The 20362-nt window shown below is 42.3% G+C and overlaps 1 protein-coding gene across 2 annotated transcripts in view; it reads left to right on the forward strand.

Annotated features, from left to right (window-relative positions):
• MXI1 (MAX interactor 1, dimerization protein) overlaps positions 1-20362 on the forward strand; it is a 212527-nt gene that overhangs the window by 55674 nt on the left and 136491 nt on the right. For both annotated transcript variants that reach the window (XM_029610349.1, XM_029610350.1), the window contains exon 3: positions 64-93. In XM_029610349.1, coding sequence (XP_029466209.1) covers positions 64-93 — 30 coding nt within the window. The remainder of the gene's footprint in view (positions 1-63; positions 94-20362) is intronic.

Here is a 20362-nt window from a genome sequence, read left to right on the forward strand (position 1 = left end):
TTACACTTTGATATTTTTAGAAATTAATGATTAATATGCTTTTTTTTTTTTTTTTTACTTTAGGTCCACACACAATGAATTAGAAAAGAATCGGTAAGTAATGATAAAATGCATAGTCTCCTTTTTACAGTGCTCCAAATAATTGAATTACAGTGGATGAAGATCTGTTTTTCTGTTATGTCTTCGCCAGTCTCTGCCATGTAGGATACTAGCCACTTGCTAGCCAGTTTTGAAGAAAGAGCAACCAGTATGTTGACTTTCTCCTAGGATCTACTCTGCTGCTCCTCCTGTTCTCTGTCTTTGTGTTGATGTGCTTGTTTGCAAAGCCAAGGTTTGTGTGCTGCTGACCTGTGTTCTGCACATAGTGGCCTGAGTTCGCACAGTGCAATTGAAGCCTGACTGGAGTGTTGGTGAATCATGCAGTATTGGCAAAGAGCATTGGAACTTCGAAGGGTTGAGGTCCCAGGCTTGAATTAGACTGCTGCTATTTTGATCCCCAAGGTGCCTTGTGATTGTAAGACCAAGTGAGAATGCCAGTGAGCTGTGGGCCAAATTTCCGAGCTCTGAATAGAATGCTGACTGGGTCTTCCAGGTGCTCTACTGAGTCTTCTCGATGTCTCAGGTCTGATTACAAACATATAATAAGGGTTTTTTCATTTTATTTTTATTAATTTCAACATAATCAAGCAAGATAACTCTCACTTCTGTAAACAGAATGATGTTACAAGAAAATATAATATGTAATAAATACACAAAAACATCATCATATCTGATACATCATTCTTTTAAAGGAAACAAAAATTGCAAGGGCAGTAACGGTGGGGAGAACTCAGGAAACACATTTTTTAAAGAAATAGCCTAACGTGCACGGTAGATAGAACTTATTTGGATCATGTCGGGAACACTATTCCCCAGGAGAAGTTGTTGTTGCTATACTCCTGGAGTTTAAAAAGGATTTTTTAGTTGCTCAGGAAAGAAAAATATATAGCAATCATTTTGACCCCATATCACACATTTACATGGATACATCAGGATAAATGAGTAACCCAAAGCAATCACTTGGGCTCTCATACAGGCCGATACAGTAAAGCGCGGCCGCAGTTACCCCGTTTCTAACCCGCTGTGTACTCACAATTTGGCCGCGTAAGTCTAACCCGCGATTCACTATCTGTTTTTACTGATCCTTACCGCTTCTTTAACTCGACGCGTTTCCCTTTCCACCCGCAGCATGTATATGTATGTAAACGATCCGATTAGCTATTCCCTCCCATACAGTAAAGTGCGCCCCGACTATCGCCTTTTTAACCTGTCTTTAACCGTGACATCCGACGTCCAGCCGGTCACGGCTTGTGTGCATGCGCCTTCGCTGCCTTGAGCGCCCATATTGGACGTTCAGGCGTGCACGTATTCATCCTTCACTGGCGGGGCTGCTGAAGCCGCTCTCTCTCAATGCCCTTCTGCTGCTGCTGCTGGGGGCTTGCGTGGCCGTGGCCAGGGCAGGTGAGCGGGGGCTGGGGGAAAGTTTGGGACTGTGAAATTTCGTCTCTCTCTGCTGGGGCTTGGATTGGGTTGGTTTGGGACTGTGAAATTTCGTCTCTCTCTGCTGGGGCTTGGATTGGGTTGGTTTGGGACTGTGAAATTTCGTCTCTCTCTGCTGGGGCTTGGATTGGGTTGGTTTGGTACTGTGAAATTTCGTCTCTCTTGTCCGTCTGAAGGAGGGTGCTTTGTTGCGCTCCCTGCCTCCGATCGCCGGCTGCTGGGGCTTGCTGGCGCCTGGCGCTCAAGGCAGCGGGGTCTGTAGGAGAACCATCCACTTCCTGGTACCTGTCATTTCAAACGTCATTTGAAATGACAGGTACCAGCGCACCCAGGATACTGTATAGGCGCTGTATAGCGCCTATACAGTAAAATGGATTGCGCTTCATGGACAAGCGTTGGACACGGCTTGCATTTGCATGCCATTTAAATAGAGTATCGAGCGGTATGTGATCCGAACTGTGCGTGCGGTAAACGCGGGTGCGCCCGGCACTAACTCAGCTCTTTCTACCGCACCTTAGTGTATCGGCCCGATAGAAAGGAAATCACACTTTCTAACTTGTCTCACCCTAGCAAAATCAGGATATATTCGGATAACTTGGCCATGAAAAGTTGAGGAGATATTTTTAAAATACCTCTTCATTATTTCATTTAAATCTTGTTCCATTAGTAAAGAAACAAGAAGGGTAGACCTTTCAATGACCTTGGCAGTCGAGTCCTCCAAAAACTGAGTTAAGTTGGAAATAACAACATCTATATGACCTTCTTTAGAAGGACTACCTTTGCTGAGGCTAGGAAGGAAAATAACTGTATTTATAGAAGGTGTCTTATCCATTTCAAATCCAAGAATTTCATGAAAATATTTCTTGAGGGTGATAAATATTTCCTCACCCAGAACTCTGGGAAAGTTCAAAAAGCACAAATTCAAATGTCTAATATGGTTTTCAAGGTATTCCAGTCTCTGCGAACAGGTCCCATAATCTTTAACAAGTTTTTAACTCTGTGCATATATCTGTCTTGAATCCAGACGCATAAAAACCAGAGGGTCAAGAAAGCAGATTCCATTTTGAAGAGTCTGCAAATGATTGCCTGTTTTTTGCTCATGATGTAAGAGAGACAACAAAGAGGGAGTAGGCTTACCTTGATAAACAGGGAGTCACTTAAAGGTGTCTGTCTAGATTGCCCAAGGAAGAGGAATTGCTGGGAAAGAATGCTTAAATCTTGTAAAACATTTTTTAAAGGGTTAAATTATTATTGGTTGTGTATATATTTTTTTTTTATAGGAGTTGTGTCTTACAGATTAATAGGTGTGTAATATCTGTCCGAGTCATGGTAGTACCTCCACACATCAATGAGACGAAATGCTTTAAGCAAAGCCCTATGTTCGGGCCCTGCTGCAAACATGTCTGTGAGCTTGTGGATCTATCAACCTCAGGATTCATGCACACATTCCAGTCTCCCCCAAACACAACTGCTCGAAGCCAAAATTGAGCAACACATCAACTAGTTTTGTATGGAAGCCTGCTTGTTTGTGATACGTTTACACTTGTTAATGTACATGGCCCCAGTCTTGCTTCAGCGAGCATTTCAATATAACATACCTCTCCTTGGGATCACTCAGGGACCTAGACATAGTAAGAGGAAGGTTCTTATCAATCAGAATACATACTCATCTACTCCTCCACTTAATAAGAGGAATAAAATGTTCTCCCCTTCAACTTTTGATGCTCTGCATTTGTTAAATGTGTTTCTTTTAGATTTTATATTTATCCAGTCAGTATTGAGGTAATTGAAATCTTCCATTATTATTGCACTGCCAAATTGGTTTGCTTCCTTGATCTCTCTTAGCATTTCATCATCTGTCTGATCATTTTGGCCAGGTGGACAGTAGTATACTTCTATCACTATACTCTTACCCATCACACATGGGATTTCTACCCATATAGATTCTACTGAGCATTTAGTCTCTTGTATGATCTTTATCCTGTTGGACTCTATACCTCCTAGACATAAAGTGCCACACCCCCACCAAGTTGATCCTCCCTATCATTGCGATATAATTTGTACCCTGATATAGCACTGTCCCATTGGTTATTCTCCTTCCACCAAGCATCTGTGATGCCAATTATGTCAATCTCATCATTTACTGCTATACACTCTAACTCTCCCATCTTACTTCTTAGACTTCTGTAATTGTCATACAGACATTTCAAAGTGGTTTAAAAATTTTTTTTTTTTATATTAACCTGCTTTTCAGTTGATAGGGATAATTTGGAATCCTTTAGCTCAGGTGATTCTTTACTTATAGGCACATGGACTACTTTTGCTTTTATTGGATCCTCTCTGTTGGAATGCCATAATTCTCCTGTTTCATTAGTATCCTGAAAAGATACATTCCTCTGAACCACTGCTGAGTGACTGTTGGCTTTCCGCCTTGTTCTAGTTTAAAAGCTTCTGTCTACTTTTTAAGAGTTAGCGTCCGCAGCCTGGTTCCACTCTGGTTAAGGTCGACGCTCTCCTTTCGTAAAATGCTCCTCCTTCCCAAAAAGGTTGTCCAGTTCCTTACAAAACTGAATCCCTCTTCGATGCACCATAGTCTCATCCACATATTGAGACTCTGGAGCTCTGCCTGCCTCTGGGGACCTGCATGTGAAACAGGGAGCATTTCAGAGAATGTCATCCTTGGAAGTTCTGGATTTTGAGCTTTTTTCCTAAAATCCTAAATTTGGCTTCCAAAACCTCCATCCCACATTTTCCTGTGTCGTTGGTGTCCACATGTACCACAACAGCCAACTCCTCCCCAGCAGTTCTATAATCCTATCCAGGTGATGCCAGTGGCATAGCCAGAATTGATTTTTTGGGTGGGCACAAGGTTAACATAGGTGGGCACAAGGCATGCAGGTCTACTAGTTGTTTTCTTACTGATAAATAATGCCATATACTGCACCCTAGAATGGCTTTCTAAGTAGTTTGCAACAGCCATTATGTGTCATGTATGAAACTTTAAAATAATTTACTTCAATTATTTCAAGTATAGAAAACAATCAAATCCAATCATATAATAAAACAAAAATTAATGTATTCTTTCATGAACCATCTTTGCAGAAACCCAGAAATCTTCATAAATACAATAAAATATAATTAATCATCAGAACAGGTGCAGCGCAGAGCTAGGGCAATTCACATTACAAGTAACATGAAAAAAAAAATTCAAATTCTGGTGTAATCTCAGCAAAAAATAACCCTCCACTGCTATTTTGTGAAGTAACAAACTCTTGCAAAGAAAGAGGCATCTGGAACCTTGCCAAACAATCACAGCACTGACTCTCAGGATTCAAACAGCAACCTTATGAAAAAGCAGCAATGCAAATACTACGCCAGGCCCTAGAACATTAATACATCACCTACAGGAATAACAGAACAGGCTGGACTACTACTACAGAGAAACTATATGCTAGAAATACTCATTTCTGTCACAAACAGGCAAAACTGAGACCGACCCTTACCTAATATAGAAATAAGAGACTATAAATTAGAAACAGAAACATGTAGATAAAGCCAAAATAGAAAGCCTGAGAAACTAAAATGTCTGAACAGTGGAATACTTAAGAAAGAGCAAAATACAAAAATATAAGAATGCACATTCCCAAAGATGACATATTTAAATTGCTAACATCTCCCTCTCTCTCTATCTCTCTCTCTCTATATATATATATATTTTTTTACCTTTGTTGTCTGATCTTTGTATTTTTCTAATCAGTTGGTCCTGGTCTCTCTTTCCCATTTTTTCCCTTGTCACTCATTTCCTAATTCCTCTTCAGTGTCTTTTCTACTACTGTCTTCTTCCCTTCCATACACACACACATATATACATAAATGCTTTCTCTCACAGACTCCCTCACACACTCAGGCTCTCAGTCTCATATGCTCTCCCCTCCCCCCCCCCAGCTCACATTCTCTGCAGACACACATACAAGCTCTCACTTTCTCACCCCTCCCCAGGCTTATATTCTTATGCACACACAGACGCACATCCAGGCACCCATTCTCATCCACACACACAAACCCATTCTCCCATTCTCACCCACACATACACACATTTAAGGTCCCATTCTCACCCACACATACACACTTTCAAGCACCCATTCTTACCCACATATTCAAGCTTCCATTCTCACCCACACACACAAACCCAGGCTCCCATTCTCACCCATATATACACACATTCAAGCTTCCATCCTCACCCATATATACACACATTCAAGCTTCAATATTCACTCCAATATTCCAAATTCACTTATTCCAATATTCACTCCAATATTCCAAATTCACTCCAATATCACTTAACTCTCTTCAACTACCACGCTTCTCTAGCTATAGCATTAACAGCCACCTCGTACAATGTTATTATTTACATATATAATTATCTGATCTTCTTTTTCCTTCTTAATCCAAGTTATTGTTTCCCTGTTATATGTAACTGCTTCTCTACACTACAGTTCAAATTGTAATGTTTATTATATTTACACCCCTGTTCTTTGTGAACCAGCATGATGGGACTTCTGTCTTGAATGTTGGTATATAAAAAACCTTAAATAAATAAATAATAAATAAATAAATAAGCTTCCAACCTCACCCACATATTCAAGCTTCCAACCTCACCCACATATTCAAGCTTCCAACCTCACCCACATATTCAAGCTTCCATCCTCACCCACATATTCAAGCTTCCATTATCACCCACACACATTCAAGACTCCATTCTCACTCCCATACACACCCAGGATCCGATTTTCACCCACACACACACAACAAGGCTCCCATTCTCATCCTCACATACACATTCAAGCCTGTGCACAGTTTCCGCTTCCTCCCCCTAGAGCAGGAAGATCAGCTGGCCTCTCCTGCTGCCACTGGCCTCCTGCTATCTTCGGGCCGTATGGCCGACCGATCTTCCTGTTTGGGGGGGGGGGGAGGAGAGCGGAAGCGCCGCGCACAGTTTCCGCTTCCTCCCCCCAGAGCAGGAAGATCAGCTGACCTCTCCTGCTATCTTCGGGCCGTATGGCCGACTGATCTTCCTGCTGGGGGGGGGAGCGGAAGCTGTGCGCGGCGCTTCCGCTCTTCTCCCCCCCCCCCCCCCTAACAGGAAGATCGGTCAGCTGTACGCAGGAGGCCAGTGGCAGCAGGAGAGGTCAGCTGATCTTCCTGCTCTGGGGGGAGGAAGCGGAAACTGTGCGCGGCGCTTCCGCTCTCCTCCCCCCCCCCCCCCAAACAGGAAGATCGGTCGGCCATATGGTTGTAGGACGCTTCCCCACGTGTGCCGTGATGGTGCGCCAAGCATGGGTTCCCCTCTTCACTGTCGCGGGGATGGGATCCCGCGACAGCCTTGCAGTTCTGGTGTCAGTTGGGTGGGCCTGGGTCTAAATTGGGTGGGCAGCTGCCCACCCAGGCCCACCCGTGGCTACGCTACTGGGTGATGCATGAGGTCTGCCCCCTTTGCACCAGGCAGGCAAGTTACCAGGCAGTGCTCACGTCCATCAGCCACCCAGCTATCTACATTTCTAAAATTACCAACTAGGATGGCCAACCTAACCCTTCTTTGATGGGCAGTAGCCCTGAGAGACTTGTCCTCAATGTGAGAGGACAACGTATCACCTGGAGAGCAGGTCCCTGCTACAGAATCACTTCCTGCTATACCACGGTGATCCTCTCCAACCGGGAGTCCTTTCTGATCCAAGGCAGCACCGGGGCTGCCAGATTGGATTTGGGACTTGGCTGAGGCATTCAGCGAAGTATCTAGAGAAGACCTTCAGGGACATAGTGATCCCAATTCCAGTCAAGAGCCCTTGTGCTGCTTTGGAGGAGCAAGGTTACCTGGCAAGAGACTATCACCTTGGTCTCCTGCCAGGGAGATTTCAGTTACCCCAGTATTGACTGGGTCAGTGTCTCGTTGGAACATGCTAGAGAGGTTAAGTTTGTAGATGCCATAAATGACTGCTTCATGGAACAGCTGGTCCTAGAAACCAACAAGAGGGGCAGCTAATTTAGATCTAGTTTTCAGTGAAATGCACGACCTGGTATGTATGATTACTGTTCTGGAGCTGCTAAGAAATATTGATCATAATGCAATTAGACTTGATAATCACTGGAGAAGGGAGATTAAATGGAAATCATATCCAAGTGATGAAAATAGGCAAGATCATAAGTAATGGGAAGTAGCCTAGTGGTTAGAGCAATGGGCTATGAACCAGGTAAACCAAAGTTCAAATCCCACTACCACTGTTTGTGATCATGGGCAAGTCACTTACCTGTTTAAAGTTTTATTCCTGTCACAAAACAGTGGAACTGCCGTGCTTAATAAAGGATTATTTAAACACTTGGTATTGAAGTGCAAGGACTTTACATTCAACTGTATCTCTTTTGATTGGTGATTTGATATCTGAGTGTAGTCCAGTTCTCCGTTTTTGTTTGTGGATCAAGTCACTTTATCCTCCATTGCCAAAGGTACAAACTTAGATTGGAAGCCCTCTGGGGATAGGGAAATAACTAAAGTACCTGAATGCAATCTGCTTTGAAGTGCTGAAAAGCAGAATATAAGTAACAAATAAGTAAAACTACTATAGTAGCATATAACTTTTTGAAAAGAGAGACCATGATAGAATGAGGAAATTGGTTAGAAAATAAACTAAAAGGAGTAGTTGCAAGGGTTAAAAGTTTGCATGATGCATGTATATTTAAAAATATGATTTTGAAAGCCCAGATAAAACGTATTCCCTGCATTAAAAAAAAGGTCGAAGGAAGACCAAACTTCTATTAGTGTGGTTTAATGGTTAGGAAAAGGAAGCAGTTAAAGCTAAAAGGACATTGCTCAGAAAATGGAAATGAAGGCCCAAATAATGAAAATAGGCAAGAGCATAATAAGTACTGCCAAGTTATGTGAAACAGCAGCTAGACAGGCCAAGAGAGACTTTGAGTAAAAGGTTGCCAATTAGGCAGAAACTAATAAGATCTTTTTCCAGTACATTCAAATAAAAAAGCCTGTGAGGGAGTCAGCTTAGCTGCTAGATGACCAAGGAGCAAAAATTGGGCTTAGGGAGGACAAGAAAATAGCAGAAAAAAATGAATAAATTCTTTGCCTCCATTTTTACGGAGGAAGATGTCGGGAATATACCCACATCTGAAACATTCTTTAATGGTGGAGATTCTGAGTAACTAAAACAAATATCTATCACAATGGAGGATGTAACAGATCAGACTTACCAACTAAAGAGTAACAAATCAATGTTCTAAAAGAACTAAAACATGAAATTGCTAACCTGTTACTGGTAATCTGCTACCTTTTTATTTAAAACAGCCATGATTTGAAGACTTGAAGGTGGTCAATGTGACACTGATTTTTAATGAGGGCTCCAGGGGAGATAACGAGAAGCTATAGAACAGTGAGTCTGACATCGGGGCTGAGAAGAATGATAGAAAACATTCTTAAAAGCAAAATCACTGGCCATATAAGTAGATATGGCTTAATGAGGAAGCATCAGCATGGCTTGAGCAAGGGGAAGTCTGGTTTTACCAATCTACTAGATTTTGTTTTGGAGACATAAACATATAAGTAAAGGTGAGCTGATACAGTGTGTTTGGATTTTCAGAAGGCTGACAGTCCCCACTGAAAGATGACTCAGGAAATTACAACGTGAAGGGGTAGAAGGCAGTGTTCTATTTTGGATTGGTAACTGGTTAAAAGGCCAGAAACAGAGGGTAGAACTAAATGGCCAGTTTTCCAAATGAAGAAGGTTGTTAGTGGAGTACCACTGGGTTCGGTACTAGGACCTATGCTGCTTTACATATTCATAAATGATCTGGAAAAGGGAATGATGTGTGAAGTGATCAAATTTGCAGATGATTCAAAATTATACAAATTTTGTTAAAACTGCAGCAAATTGTGAGGAACTGCAAAAGCTCCTTTTGAGACTAAGAGATTGGGCAACTTGAATGCCAGATGAAATTTAATGTGGAAAAGTGCAAAGTGATGAACATAGGGGAGAAATAATAATCCCAACTACAGATACACAATTCTGGTTTCTGTATTAGGCATCACTACTCGAGAAAAAGACCTTGTAGTCTTTGAGGGCCATATTTTGAAATCTTCAGCTTAGTGTATGGCGGCAGTCAAAAAATATCATATTGCCTCTGTATTGAGCCATGGTGTGACCGCACTGTGAGTATTGTGTACAGTTCTAGTCTCCCCATCCCAAGAAAGACATAGCAAAACTAAAAAAGGTACAGAAGAGGACAACCCTTTCACACCCAAGGCATGCCTTCATTAATAAAAACGTTGTGTGATACATCAGTCTCCACAGGACAGACAGTGCAGACATGGAGAGGACTTCTATGGCCAAAAGAAGAGTCCTACTCCTCCTCTCTCCCTTTGTTTTAAAATTTGGAAGGAAGAGGCAAAGATACACCCAGACCCCATTTTGATGGATCAGTTTCCTCCTGTAACAAAGTTCAGGAGAAGGGAAAAGTTGGAGTGGCAGCTGACTTGATTACCTTGACTGCCGCATGCAGCTGCCAGAGTTCCTTCAATGCTGCTACTCCCAACACAGTCACATCCAGTGCTTAGTGCATGTTCTCCTCTTCTCACTCAGCCTGGGGATAGGACAGAGGCTGAAAGAACTCAGATGAGGTGCTGTGTTCATTGTGTGCTGCACAAAACGGGACCCAGCTATCTCTGCCCTGCATGCTGCCCACTACTTACTGCACTCCTGTAGTGAGGATGAAGAGATATGTATAATTACACATGTTCTCAGAAAACAGCTCTTACATGTTTAAGAACCACCGCTGATGATTATTGTTGCTGCAAAGAGCTGATATCAGAGTCCAGATGGTGACCTGGAGCTGGGCATCAGGCAGTGGTGAGTTTTCCATGGTACACTTTATCAGGTCTGAAGGCACACCAGTGTGCTATGGCATACTGGTTGGGGAAACACCGAGCTAGGGAATCTGTTGCCAGAGGATGTGGACAAAGTGATTAGCCTAATGGGGTTTAAAGAGGTTTGGACAAGTTCCTTGAGGAAAAGTCCATAACACATTATCTGATATCACCCCCCCATGCGTACCTCCCCTTGATCCCTGCTTCCTCAGGAAATAATATGTTAATAATTGCTTATGATATATCTACAGACGATCTCAGCTACCTTTATATGACACTCTATCTACTCTTTTGTTTTATTTAACTGTTTTTTTTAATACTCTCCAGTTGTATTCGTTTATATATCTTTCCTGTCTTCCAACTCCCATGTTCTTGCTCCCTGTTTAATGTAACTTTACCTTCTATATAGTTGTTAATTGATTTCCCCCAGTTACACTGTAAACCGGTACGATAAGACCTGGTCTTGAGCATCGGTATATTAAAATAATAAATATCTGACGACCTGTTTCAATGTAACGCCATAGCCGCGATTGTTCTGTTACAATGGAAACCGATACGATTTGATTAAAGTGAAATTCAGCCTGGTCTTATCATTTTATTTTATATATGTTTAAAATGATTTATGAGTAACATCTGTCTAATTTACTTAGTGACACGGTTAGAGCTAGCATTTATTGCTCTTCATTATTATTTTCTGAAAACTCAAGTCAGAAGATATTATTTGGGTCACAAGGGTAAGTGTCCAGAGGATAAAAAGCCTATTGATGTAGTCCCTGTATCACAGTGATAGTCTTTTGGCCAGTAGCTGTAGTTGTTGTGTGATGGCTTGGACTCCCTTGCCCCCAAGGACTTTGAACATTACACAGCATCCGAAGCCCTGGTTGTCTCAAGAAGCAGCAGCTGGACTCAGGAGTTGAAGCCTGATCTTGTGCATGGCCATTGAGCCATTAGGCCTACCCTTGCAAATATATCACATATGTGAACACTAACATTTAAAAATGGCTTTATTCTAAATGCAAAGAAATGACCTACTTTTGAAAGTAATCTATATGTAGAGAATATCATGCTCCACTGACGCACTGCTGAACTGTGATTAAGTCAGTGTCCATGCATGTAAGATATTGAGTTTGAGGCACTTCCTGTTAACATGGTTTGAAGACTGCTGTCTTGCTGTCTTGCTTTTTCCTGTGGTGTGACATTAATATGCCCAAGGTACCAAATCCAACACCACTTTCTGCTTTATAAGAATATTTTAAGGACAAAATTGCCCTGCGCACCCCCCTCCTTCCCACCAGTGCAGGGAAAAATGAGGGTGCCTTTTCCTATAGGTAAAAGGAATGGGGCTGGGACTGTTCCACCAAAATACCCGCACAGTTTATTTGTGATTCTCTGCATGTGCGTTGCAGCTGCAAACTCTGCGGGCTCTTTGGTACGTGCCAGAGAAGGGATTTTTGAAGGGAAACTCTGCGGGGAGTTTCCCCATCAGTCTTCAAGCTACATGGGCTAAAAATAGCCCTGTCTGATTGAAATTGTTTGCTTTAGAATGCAATAGCAACATATCTGTGAACAGTATTTCTGTTTTTAAGACTTGAAGTTGCATGTTTAATATATAATCCTGCTAGTTTAGGAGAGCCATTTTGTTCCTCGTGATATCACTGCTGAAACACAGTGGGGTAGATTTTAAAAGAAGCGCGATCAGCCTACTTTTGCTTGCGCATCAGACTCAAGCAAAAGTACGCTGGATTTTAGTAGATACGCGCGGAGCCGCGCGTATCCACTAAAATCCCTGGATCGGCGCGCGCAAGGCTATTGATTTTGTATAGCCGGCGCGCGCCGAGCCGCGCTGCCTAACCCGTTCCCTCCAAGGCCGCTCCGAAATCGGAGCGGCCTCGGAGGGAACTTTCCTTTGCCCTCCCCTCACCTTCCCCTCCCTTCCCCTACCTAACCCACCCGCCCGGCCCTGTCTAAACCATCCCCTTACCTTTGTCGGGGGATTTACGCCTCCCGGAGGGAGACGTAAATCCCCGCGCGCCAGCGGGCCTCCTGCGCGCCGGGCCGCGACCTGGGGGCGGGTACGGAGGGCGCGGCCACGCCCCGGGCCGTAGCCACACCCCCGTACCCGCCCCCAAAACGCTCCCGACACGCCCCCGAAACGCCGCGACGACCGGGCCCGCCCCCCGACACGCCCCCGACACGCCCCCCCTCCGAAAACCCCGGGACGTACGCGAGTCCCGGGGTCTGCGCGCGCCGGTAGGCCTATGTAAAATAGGCTTACCGGCGCGCAGGGCCCTGCTCGCGTAAATCCAGGCGGATTTACGCGAGCAGGGCTCTTAAAATCCGCCCCAGTATGTCTATCTGCAGCATAAGCTTGTTGAGAAAGCATTTTACTTTTTTTTTTTCTTCAGCATATTTGTTATATTTTTTTGTAGTTCAGAGGAGGGGGAACAAAAGCAAGCATGAAAAATAAACTGATGCTACCTCAGCGGGCTTATACTACTCTTGTACAGTTTGGTAGTTTTTGGTTTAAACCTCGATTTATGTGCATTCTTTGCGTTAATGGTAACAAGAAAAGCATGTTGGGGTGAGGGGTAGAAATATGAATTTTGTCTCCATTAGTGCAGAATATTAAAAAATAAATTGGGATTCCTCCTGGAGCTCTTAATTTGTTTGGGAGAATCTGTAGTTGAGTGATGCCCCAAAAACTATAAAGGGAGGAATGGAGTGTTCTGCAGGTAGTCATCCATTATGTGACTTGAAAGAAAGGCACACCTTTTTAGTACTACACTGTATTTCAAATGTACTCGGGCTGAGAAATAACCATCCTGTGTGTTAATATGAAACTATTATTTTAGAAGCTTTCTGACTTGCCTAACCTCATAGTGATAATTGACATGGAACTAAACATGAAACAACATATATCTTTAAAAGTAAAGGAAGGTTATGCCAAACTCGTGATTCTTAGAAGACTAAAACCATTACTAACAACCACCAACTTTCGATCAGTGTTACAAGCGTTAATTTTTGCAAGCACGGATTATTGTAATGCCCTACTACTAGGTTTACCATACACCACGATAAGACCACTCCAGATACTACAAAACACTGCGGCAAGAATTCTGACTGGTAAAAGAGACCATATCACCGAAACCCTAGCCGAACTACCCTGGTTCCCTATTGAGCAAAGAATACAATACAAAACACTATGCACCATACATAAATTAATACATAACGAAAAAGCAGAGTGGCTGAACACAGCTCTTCGTGTACACATCCCTCATAGAAACCTGAGATCAGCTAACAAAACACTCCTAACCATTCCCTCAGTCAAAACAGCAAGACTAACCCAAGTAAGGGAAAGGGCACTGTCCTTAGCAGGACCTATACTATGGAACACCATGCCATTAGAAATCAGATTACAAAGAGACATCAAAACCTTCAGAAAAAGTTTAAAAACATGGCTCTTTAAACAAGCATATCACAAAGAGAATGGAGAATAGAACCCAGGGGAGTGTAGGATGCAGACAGTAGAACACCCACACACAACCCCTAATCATGATGTGTATACTTTATTTATCTTAATTTTTTGTTCACCACCAAAGGATAAGATACAATTATTAATCTATTTTGGTACTTAAAACTGATACAGATAGAAATGGACATGATTTATCACACCCACCAAATAACATTGATCATACAACGATGTTACTGTAACTTGATGGCACCTGTGTAGTTGATATAATTTAATACATTTAGCAACATTAATTTATGTGCCTTATTGTAAACCGTTGTGATGGTATATATCTTAACGACGGTATAGAAAAGATTTAAAATTAAATTAAATTGCTTCCCTGTGGATAGCTTGAACTACTAAGAGCAGCCATATTAGCAAGAGCACAAATTGTGACACACTCACTGCATGTGGTCACAAATGATATTACACACACACGTTACACGGACAAGTCAGTTCTTATTTCATAAGTATTCTGAACTATTGCTGCTCCTGAGAATTGCGTAATAGATATCTTATTAGAAAAACGTTCTCCTGCGATGCTTCAGCAAGTGCCACAAAACTCGTCACGAGGTGGAATTGACTAGTTCTCCATACAATTATGTGAGACTGGGGCCGGGAGGAGGTGGTGGGGCAGTTGGCCAGCATACATGTTTGTAACTCCCTTTCCTTTTAACTCTCTCCTGCGCTGATCAGGCAAACAGTAAGAAGAGTAAAGTGGGGTTCCTCTATACATGTCCTCCTCCCTTTTATGCTGCCCAGATGGGCATTTTCTTTTCTTTTTAAATTTACATTACAAATTAAATCAATTTAAATTATTTCCAAGAAAAAATAAAACTTTCTAAATGTAAGTTAGCAGAGAAATAAAAAAAAAAAAAATCACACAACTTATATCAAGCTTACAAAAAGAAATGGGTAGAGAAGAAAAAATGAGCAATATACTATCACAAAACAATTATATCTGTGGCCAATGACATCAATAGAAGTTACCCATCCCCTTTATAGAGCCCAGAGCAACCAGGAGGAATTCTTGATGGAACAGAGAGAAAATGTAATTAAGCGCCACTTTTATCAATAAGAAAAGCTCATCTTCAAGCTGTCTTCATTGAAGACACCTGCAAAGCTGTAACTTGGTTGTTAGTACATACCTTCACATTCCATTACTGTCTGGACAAACTTTCAAAGAAGGACAGCAGTTTTGTGCAAGCAGTTCTATGTAGTCTGTTCACTCAGTCTACTCTCCAAATTGGAGCCAGATGGTTTTTCAGCAAATGCTCTTCTACTTTGGGACTCTTCCATGTGTCAATGGAGAAAGCGAGTTTGCTTACCATAAACTGGGTTCTCTGTAGGCTGCAGGATGAATTAAAATTTTTTGTCCTTAAATAAAATATTTATGGTGAATTGTTTAGAAAAAATGTTTGAAATCAGAATTTTTTGACACCTACTCTATATTCAATGTATACGTGGGTTAGAGTGTTATATATGTGTTGATTTATTAAAAATATAAAGGAGTTGGAGGAAAGTTTCATATAAACTCGTTGGTGTCTCCGCACCACGGTTGTGTGGTGGTATAATCATTAACTGTCCCCCTCCTCCTGTGAAGATTTTTTTATAAAAGATTTTTTTCTAGAATTACTTCGCCTCTGTGACCTCTTCCGTGTGATGAACATCAAATTATTTGTATACCTTAACGGTGCTAAATTTAAAGAGCTGTGGACTCTCTACTGTCAACTATAAACTGTTAAGGAGTAAAGTTCAGACTTCCCTTTATGGTGTTGGTATATGCTGTCCAGTTTCCAACGAAGGTCCTGACACAGTCGATCCGTGTTTCAGACTGATAGTCTTTCCTCAGGGATGTAAAACGTTATGATACAACCAACTTGCTGGGAATCTGGATAAACTCCATTGAAATAGTCCTCTGATGGTCTTAAGTAGATGACTCTTGACGGAGTTGCTCTGGCTCCGTTACCGGAAGAGTGATTTGTGTATTGTGCGAGACCCTTTTTATATGCAGCAGGAAGAGCAAGAGTTGACCAATGACCGTGTGAGAGCTTACTGACGTAGTGACGCCGACCTATTGGGAAACTGGTATGTGGAGCTGCCGACGTACTCTCCGACCTGATAGAAAACTTAATGTCAGACTCGCTTACTGACGTAATGACGCCGACTTGATGGGGAACTTATGTACGGAGCTACCGACGTGCTATCCGACCTGACAGGAAACTTGGTGTCATACTCGCGTTAAGCGCCCTTAAATGCTATATTAAAGGAATTGATCAAAAGTTACGATTCCTTTACAGAGCCCTTATTGTATGTCCATGTTTTACCGACATGTCCCGTGATCTTTGTGTTAAATAATCACTGGGGATTAAACACAAAGAGTTATAATAAACTGTTACAGCAAAGAGTTCCAATTTAAATCGTCATTCATTCCCCGTGGGGCTGATGTGGTTAAGGTAAAGATCCAGAATGCTTCACGTTGATTAAGTAGTGCCCTATTGTCCCCGCCCCTGGGTGGGGCTTCCAGATGTTCCAATACCGTCCATTTCAAGTCGGCTATGGTGTGTCCCCTGTCTGTCAGATGTTGCACCATTGGTGCCGTCATTTTCGCTGTATTAAATCTGGACTTGTGCTCTCCCAGTCTCACTTTTACTGGTCTTGAGGTGCGGCCTATGTATAACTGGGGACACGGACAGATGATAACATAGACTACGTTGCTGGATAAACAGTTTGTATTGTGCTTACGCCAAACTTTGTATCCCGAAACGGGATCCTCCCATGAGATGCCTTGGATGGTTTGTGCACACCATGTGCAGTTGCCACATGGTTGATGGCCCACTAACGTCTCTTCTCGTTTGACGGTATTGGTCTGTGCGTGGACTGTGTGATCTCTTATATTTCTGCCTCGGGACATAGCAAATGTGGGTAATTCCTGAAATATATCGTGTATTGACAAAATGTGCCAATGTCGCCGTATAGCTGATTTGATAATGTTAGATGCATCGAACTGCTTTAATATGCAGGTCAACCGTGTTTCCTGTTTGCTGGGTTTATACTGTAGTAATGTGTTGCGGTCACTGTACTTGGCTCTTTTGTATGCTGCATTGATGGCTTTGTGAGGATAACCTCGTGCCAGGAATCTGTTTGCCAAGATGTCCGCTTGTACTTCAAAATCCTTGTCTGTAGAACAAATGCGTTTGGCTCTGAAGTGTTGACTGACTGGGAGACCCATTTTAAAACTGTGTGAATGGTGGCTGGTGAACCTCAAAAGATTGTTCTGATCTGTAGATTTACGGAATATGGTAGTGAATAGTCTCCCATGTTCTATTTTTATAGATACGTCTAAAAAGGATATGGTGGTTTTTGAGGACTGTGATGTAAATTGTAAATTTTGATCTACTGTATTAATCCATTGTAAAAATGTATGTAACTGAGTCTGTGGTCCATCCCAGATAAAGAAAATGTCGTCTATGAAGCGATACCAACATTTTATGTACTGCCACCAGGTAGATGGATAGACCTGAGTGTTCTCAAAGTGGGTTACATAAAGGTTTGCAACTGATGGTGCTAACGGGGACCCCATGGGTATACCGTGGACTTGGTGATAACAATTGTCTCCGAACCAGAAGAAATTATTATATAACACTGTTTCTGCTAACTCCAGTAGTAGACTTGTGTGGATTCTTTCTGATGGAAGTCGCTGACTTAACGCTTCTTCCAAAATCTCCAAGGCCCTGCTTTGGGGGATGTTGGTGTATAACGAGTTTATGTCCAAAGTGATCATATTGATGGATTCCCAATGTATTTGGAGAGCTTCCAAATTCCTCAAAAAGTGGGCTGTGTCTTTGATAAATGATGCGGATTTTATCACGAAAGGTTGCAGAAACGTGTCTATAAAATTTGCCACGGGTTCGAGAACCGATCCATTTTGGGACACTATGGGTCTAATTGGAGGGGCTGATAAGCTTTTGTGAATTTTAGGCACCGAGTAGATCACCGGTTTCCTGGGATGGGAAACCATGAGGTACGATTTTTCTTTGCTGGTAAGCCTAACGTTGTGTTCTACTATTTCCTGCACTTTAGACTTAAGAGTGTCCGTAGGATCTCCCATAACTGCTTGATAATATTTGTTATCGTTAAGGTGGACCAAAAGATCTTCTGTGTACTTTGTCCGGTCCTGTACGACCACGGCGCCCCCTTTGTCAGCCGGTTTGATGACAATTTCTGTCATTCTATTCAAGCTAACTAATGCTTCCTGTTGTGCTGATGAAAGGTTGTGTTTACTCCTGTGCGGATGGGCTTCATAATCCGACAAATCTTTCAATACTAGAGCCTGGAACGTTTGTATATGGGGGTCCGCTGGACCTGGCGGTATCCAATTGGATTTGGGTTTAACCACTGAGGGATCTGCCTCCATTGTATCTTTATCTGAGAAGAATAATCTCAAATTTAATTTACGTATAAAACGTTGGATTGTGATACGGCTGTCAAACGCTGAATGTTTGGAAGTTGGAATGTAAGAAAGTCCCTGGTCTAGGAGCGAGACTTGGGGGTCGGTCAAGGGAATTGAAGATAAATTGACTACAGAGGTAGTTTTTTTGTTTTCTTCTCCTTGTGGCCCTTGAACTGCCGAATGTCATTTCTTTTGACGTGTCGGTCGCAAGGACGTGACCCCTCCCCTGTTGGTCTTCTTGCCTCTCCCTCGACTGGACCAGTGGTTGGTTTGCTCAGATGTGCTTGAACGTTCTACTGAATCTCCCGTGGTGGTTCTCTCAGGACCTGCTCTGAAATGATCTTCTCCTTCATCTGTGTTGCTGGAATTTTCATCTGATGAAAAGGTAAACCGGACTTTCCTCGAAGGCTCTTTGGGACCCATCCAGTGGTACACCCTATCCAATTTGTAATCCGTTTGATCTCTTTTTAGTTTAGATACTTTAACTGTTTTAATTGATGTCCGGAATTCTTCTAATGTATTTTGGAATTCAGCCAGTTTTTCATCAACTGTCGGATGGGTCGGAGGGAGCAGCGATGGATCTTCACCCTCGACACTGTGGCTCCGAAAGGTCTTAATAGGGACATAGAATGGCACCTGTTCTATTGAGAGTAGAGCTCCACCCACTCCCGCGAGAAGTTACCCTTCGTGCCTTTTTCTGTGTTTTTTTAATGTTTAAATGGCTGTCAAACGCTTGAGGGCGCTTGCGCTCCAGATTCCAATGTACAAGGTATGTGTTAGCTTGTGTCGTAGTATGTACCGTAGTTTCTCTGCTTCCACCATTGATTTAGTTTGTATTATTATATTCTAGATTTGGGGGACTTCAAGAGTATTTTGTTACAACTGATGGAGTTGCCATAAATGAACTTCTGTTATCCTGATGCTTTGAATAAATATTCATTGACTTATACTTATTTGTGTGGAAGCAATAACTCTATCCCGCACCAGTGTTTCTGTGGATTGTTATATGTGCAGGGTTTGTGCTTCTCTGGACTTTTAGATTTCAATTACCCCAATATTGACTGGGTAAATATATCATCGGGACATGCTAGCGTTTTATGGAGCAATTGGTTCAGGAACCTGCGAGAGAGGGAGCAATTTTAGATCTAATTCTCAGTGGAGCACAGGATTTGGTGAGAGAGGGTAACGGTGGTGGGGCCGTTTGGCAATAGTGATCATAATATGATCAAATTTGAATTAATGACTGGATGGGGGACAGTAAGAAAATCCACAGCTCTCGTGCTAAACTTTCAAAAGGGAAACTTTGATAAAATGAGAAAAATAGTTAGAAAAAAACTGAAAGGAACAGCTACAAAGGTAAAATGTGTGCAAGAGGCATGGACATTGTTTAAAAAATACCATCCTAGAAGTACAGTCCAGATGTATTCCACACATTAAGAAAGGTGGAAGGAAGGCAAAATGTTTACCGGCCTGATTAAAAGTTAAGGTGAAAGAGGCTATTTTAGCCAAAAGATCTTCATTCAAAAACTGGAAGGAAGGATCCAACAGAAGAAAATAGGGTAATGCATTAGCATTGGCCAGTTAAATGTAAGACATTGATAAGACAGGCTAAGAGAGAATTTGAAAAGAAGTTGGCCATAGAGGCAAAAACTCACAGTAAAACCTTTTTAAAATATATCTGAAGCAGAAAGCCTGTGAGGGAATCAGTTGGACTGTTAGATGATCGAGGGGTTAAAGGGGCACTTAGAGAAGATAAGGCCATCACGAAAAGATTAAACGATTTCTTCCCTGGTTTCCTCACCGCTGTGCCCCTGATTTTATAGTTCTTCCGGGGTCCTCCCAGCAACGTCAGGGCTTACGAGGGGGGCGTTCCTCTTCCTCGCTTTCTCCTTTCGTCGGCGCAGCAAGCTGTCTCTCAACTCGGGGATCCTCCTCC

The sequence above is a fragment of the Rhinatrema bivittatum genome, chromosome 7 (genome assembly GCF_901001135.1).
Source record: "Rhinatrema bivittatum chromosome 7, aRhiBiv1.1, whole genome shotgun sequence".
NCBI classification, from domain to species: Eukaryota; Metazoa; Chordata; class Amphibia; order Gymnophiona; family Rhinatrematidae; genus Rhinatrema; species Rhinatrema bivittatum.